Source organism: Echinops telfairi, unplaced genomic scaffold (genome assembly GCF_000313985.2).
Source record: "Echinops telfairi isolate 266 unplaced genomic scaffold, ASM31398v2 ScPeMD7_7412;HRSCAF=8450, whole genome shotgun sequence".
Lineage (NCBI taxonomy): Eukaryota > Metazoa > Chordata > Mammalia > Afrosoricida > Tenrecidae > Echinops > Echinops telfairi.
In genome coordinates, this window is record NW_022111312.1 from 2,817,876 (window position 1) to 2,823,094 (window position 5,219).

The 5,219-nt window shown below is 50.7% G+C and overlaps 1 protein-coding gene across 1 annotated transcript in view; it reads right to left on the bottom strand.

The window, feature by feature from the left end:
• The window catches only part of HECTD4 (HECT domain E3 ubiquitin protein ligase 4), a 112,988-nt gene that overhangs the window by 60,744 nt on the left and 47,025 nt on the right, over positions 1-5,219 (bottom strand). Inside the window, exons 21-26 of the mRNA XM_045296692.1 lie at positions 4,471-4,590; positions 3,202-3,306; positions 2,159-2,322; positions 1,430-1,663; positions 394-586; positions 54-158 (exon numbers count right to left, since the gene is read on the bottom strand). Of these exons, the coding sequence (XP_045152627.1) occupies positions 54-158; positions 394-586; positions 1,430-1,663; positions 2,159-2,322; positions 3,202-3,306; positions 4,471-4,590 (921 nt within the window). The remainder of the gene's footprint in view (positions 1-53; positions 159-393; positions 587-1,429; positions 1,664-2,158; positions 2,323-3,201; positions 3,307-4,470; positions 4,591-5,219) is intronic.

Here is a 5,219-nt window from a genome sequence, read left to right on the forward strand (position 1 = left end):
ACTTGGACGCTGCCAAGGGCGGGCGCCTTGGTGACGAAGCACACTGGGCTCACCTCGTTGAAGTGGTAATCGTAGAAGAAGACCAGGCTGTTCTCCAGCTTCCCCTGCGTGGCCTCCTCAACCTCACTTTGCCACTTCTGTTCCAATTCTGCAACACTCTGACAATATTTTAAAGAATTATATAAACATACATATTGAAAGTCAACATTAAACTAAATAAGCCACAACGTATAAGTACACGAGGGCTGGGGAGCAAAGGAGATTCTAGTGAGAATGGCAGCTGAGGAAAAAAGAAACAATTCAGACCACATTGCTTTGCGTTTCATGACATTTCCAGAAAAGACACGTTGCGTGGTGGTCAGCGGAGGTGAAAGCAAGGCAGTTCTGACTCACTTGCAGCTGTCTCTCCATGGCATTGAGTTTCTTAAAGGTCTCGCCCATGATTTTACACAGTAAATCGTACTCCTCGGCATGTTCTTCTTGATACTGGAAATTGATTAGGGACTGCAGGGCATCCACCAAGTTCAAGTGCTTAATGACACACGATACCACCATCTCCTCCATCACGTCTGGCTGAACCACTTCCCTGTGATCACAAGGGGAATCTGTCAGATAAAGGACCACCTTGCTCTCAGCCCACCAACACTATGGGTCACAGGCTATAAGACACTACATGGGATCCTTCACCACCGAGTACAGGGAGCGGGGCATCAATAGGATGATGGCTTTCAAATCTAAGGGACAATCACTTAGTAAATTAGCTGATGCTCAGAATTAGACTTAATCTAAGACTTGAAAACAACAGTATCTTTTAACTACTCGTTGATTTGGCATAAGGGGTGTGGTGCTTGGTACATGTTCGGCTGAGAATGATGGTGTGTCTGGATCCTTTCATTTTATATTTCATCTGTCCTCTCAAAGGTTCCCTCCCTGATGGTCACTCTTAGAAGGTAGATGAGATTAAAGAAAACTTGAAGCAAGACGACCACAAAGCCACCTGTAACTTCGAGACTTCACATTCGCTGTAAAAAGCACCCCCCCGCCCCAGGCTTCGCCCACAAAGAAGTGGTCTCTGACCATGGAAACCAAAGGCAGGGCCGATACTAGTAGAAGATCACACGACCCACGAAACCCAGAACGTGTCCAGCTCCAGTGTTTTCCAAGCACGCTAAACACATCGTATTTGGCATCCCCTTGTGTGGAAAGAGCCCTAGGTTTGCACGTCTAACCTGTTCCCAGGTGATGCTCATGGTGCGGGATGCGGAAGGCCCTGGGAGGACCACTGGCCCAGAATACTACTTGGCGGGCTCCCCAGAGCACTGTACTCGCTTAGCCTTCATCGCGTGAACACGTTACAGGTTACTCAACAGACCACACGGAGAAAGACACGCTCTTCGCTTGATTAAGAATGGCCCGCATAGCAACATACTTTATACTTGGTCTAAATTGAGGTCGAGCACGCCCAGAAATTTCCCTGAGCTTTATCATGATTCCTGGCGGCAGCCTGATCCGGGGCAGGTCAAAATAGTTTCCCACGGGCGGGCCAAGGACGTCAGCAGGGTAGGTGAACTCTCTGTCCTCCTCGATGGTCAGAGGCAGTGGAGAGGGGCTTGGCGTGAGGGCGGGGGAGATCACTCCATTGGCCTCCACCTGCCATTGGCACCTGAACAATGAGAAGAGGGACCGAGTCACAGTCATTTCTTCTAACCGCTCACGGGAGAGCTGTGTCAGGCTGGAGGATCTGATGTGACGTGACGTATCAGATTATGGGATACGTGATTTAACAAACTGTCTCTGGAAGCACAGAAAACCGGCTGATTAGCCCAGTGTGTACACCCGGAAAAGCTGAGAGCGGTGGTGAAGCGCCACACACGGCCACCTTGCTGCTGGGATAAGCATGCGGCCACACCCACTTTATCCCCCTCTCAGCCCTTTGTGGGATCATTCAGTAGCTGGGTTGGGGAAGGGTATGCCGTTCCCGGGTCCAGTTTCAAATTCCGGAAAAGAAGGGCCACAAGGCCCTTGGGTGGCCCTTTGCATCCTCCTCCTTAGGCACATGGACTACGGCTGGCAAGCGCTCAAACACCGTTTTCCCACCGCCAGGGCCTTTCCTCTGCTGTGAGGAAACGAGCCCCCTCCCCCCGAGCTTGAGGGGTACCTTTGTAAGAGTTTGGAGCGCAAGAGCTCCTGGCAGGCCTCCTCCTCTTTGGTAATCTCTGGCCCATTGTACAGGATTCTTAACATGGAACAAGCGAGGACGGACAGACCCAGCGCCAGGTCCACCAGAAAGGGCAGGCCTCCCGAGACGTCCTCTGAGGATTCCTACAGTGCAGACAGGGGCAAAGCGTGCTGGTCAGGGGGCTGCTGTCCCCAGCTACGGGGCCTTGAGGAGCACCAGCGAGTGTCAGGGCTCTAGCACCCATGTAGGGCACCCAACGCATCACAGCGGCCCTGTGATGAGCACAGTGTGAGGTGTCAAACTCTCGAAGGAGAACGGCCAGTAAGACTCGGTGTTAGAAAGGGCAAAACCACATGCAGGCAGCCCAGAGTCCCTGGGAAACGTCCTCTCTGACGCGCCTCTGCAGGGACAGATCAGCTTCATTTTGTCACCTCTGGTCTGGACTCAAACCATGGCGCTGCCAATCCCGGCACTGAATTCTGCAGACAGGTAGCGAGTGCCTTGTGATTGAGCCAGACATTGCTCTAGGTGCCTGAGATTCCTGAGAGGAGAAAACAAAGGCCCCTTGCCCTCACGGAACTTACAGCCTAATAGCTAATCCCACTGGAGCTACGCTGAGCTTGCTTAAACTTAAGCCACCTCCAGTTTTCACCACCAGGCCATTAGAGGGGTTCATAGAACTCCTGCTACTCCTCAAGCCCGGAATCTGAGCGCTTCCTTCTAGTAAGCGTTCAGTCTTTTCACCCTATGGAAAGATGCCGGAGTCAGTCACCTATCCAGGTTGAGAAGGCCGAGCCCCCACTGATGGATAATTTCTGTGTTGCTCAGTGGGTTTGGGGCCATAGCTAGGGCTTACTCCATGGAAAGAAACAGAATGGCTGAGCACTGCCAAATGCAAGAGATGAATGAAAGAGTGGCTCCTATTTGGCCCCGTTTCCGGGGCAAACGTGATATGTGTAAGCAAGGCCCAGAGAGGAGAGCACACCATGCCCACAGCGGTGTGGTTGGTTAGGGTCAAGTACCTGAGCGCGGACCGTGCAAGCAAAGCCCCACATAGCTTTATCAGGCGTGTTGTGTTCACGGCCACTTCTCATTTCAAAGGAGAAGGTGACTGTATCTCCTTCCACCTTCAAATTTAAGGGGGGAGGGGGAGAAATGCACTTTAAAAAGAGGCAGTTTTTAAGAGAGCAATGACTTTCAGTGATTCACTTGCAAAAGGAACACAGCAACCTTTCACTCCTTCCCGCAGTCTCTGGGCAAAGCCAGGTACCATCCCCTCAATGTGGGCACCAACCTTTGGGATGTCTCTCCTGACCAGGGGCGCCTTCGGCACGAGGGCCACAGGTGCTCAATGGCGGGAGTGATGTGGAGTCACCACACCTTGTGCCTAAGGAGCCCCGGGGGGGGGGGGGGGGGGGGGGGGGGGGGGCAGAGTGGGTGACACACGGGACTGCTAATCTCAGAAGACGAGGCCTTCTATCCTCGTCAAAAGTGACAGTCTCAGACACCTGCAGGGGCAGTTCTGTATGTCCCGTCAGGTGGCTAAGCGTCGGAATTGACTCAGTGTTGTGCGTTTTGTTTGGGTTTTGTGCATACGCGCCAATAAACCCCGCCCTGACTGCCATGCCTGCTGCCGCCCTCGCTCTTCTTCTCAGCTCACGGGGTCAACAGTGCCGGCAAACAGCCAGTCCTCTTGACCAGCACTGACCAAGTGCCAGCTGCATCACCAGCCCCACGAGTGCAGGGCCCCTCGGTCGGGATTTGGCTACTCCCCTGCAGGCAGTGTAAGAGGACCCAGGAAGCACACAAAATCAAGGTTCAGAGAACGCCCTTTGGAGTAGTTCTCGGACGCTGATGGGCACTTCGGTTCACATCCGTTCTCCAGCGAGGATGGAGCAGTGCCAGGGGCCTCTGTCATGAAGCACAGCTCAAATCCCATCCGTTTCCTAACTGCTCCCCAGGCCCAGAGTCCTTTGGAATGACTTCAGCCTTAGGAAACTTCCATGGCCCTGGGATTCTAGGCTCCCAGCCGTCAGGCAGTCTAGACTAGAAGAAAGCGGCCGAAACCCATCGGCCTGTCCATCGGCAGGGAGGAAGAGTCTGGCTCTGTTGCCCGACCAGGGGAAGGAGGGTCCTCCTGAATGTAAGCGGTGGGCTTAGAGGTTCCCGCTCAACAAAAGCCTCCCTGGCACACTGTGCTCTCCCTGATGTGTAAGGTATTCTTGGGCCTGTGACGAGTGCTAAGAGCTCAACTGTCCTTTCTAGGAAATGATTATGAGTGGATACCATACCTTCACCAAGTCCTTCGGCCAGCCAGTTCCTAAGACACTACGGCTGCCATATCCCAGTGTGTTGCCGCCGTACTCAGCAACCTTCCTACTGTTTGTGTTAGGCCCCGCGTATATCACCAACTTCAAAACAGAAAATAGACTGTTAGACTGTAAAAGAAAAACAAAACAACATCTACAAATAAAAAGGCTGCAAGGAAGATGTGGTTTTCTTAAAAAACAACAACAACAAAACAAACATTCATAACCAGGCATAATGACTTAATACCTCTTCCTTTTTGTTTTAAAGATATAATTGATTCCAGTTGGGATGCAATCAGTCATTGGTATTTACAGGGCAGCCGTAGCATAATAAAGATTAAAATATACACAATATAACATGTATGTTAAGAGACTACAACTTCATTGACTTGAGGGAATCTCTTAAAATAACTGTACTCAGCATTTGTCTATTTGGAAATAGCTATTTTTCCCTTGATTTATGCACAGAATACTAATCACAGATACTGTTTGTCCTGGATGTCCTCAAAATTAATATGATGAGTGAGCAGACACAGTTGAAAAGCTAACTCCCAACACCGTGGAATTAACAACTAAAAAGCAAAGGAGAACAAAATAAAGACACACACAAACAAAGGGAACAAATACGCCTGATACAACTGATGTATGGATTGTAATAAGAGTTGTAAGAACCCCCAATAAAATGATCTTTTAATTAAAAGAAAAGAAACGAAAAAAGGGCAACAGATCCA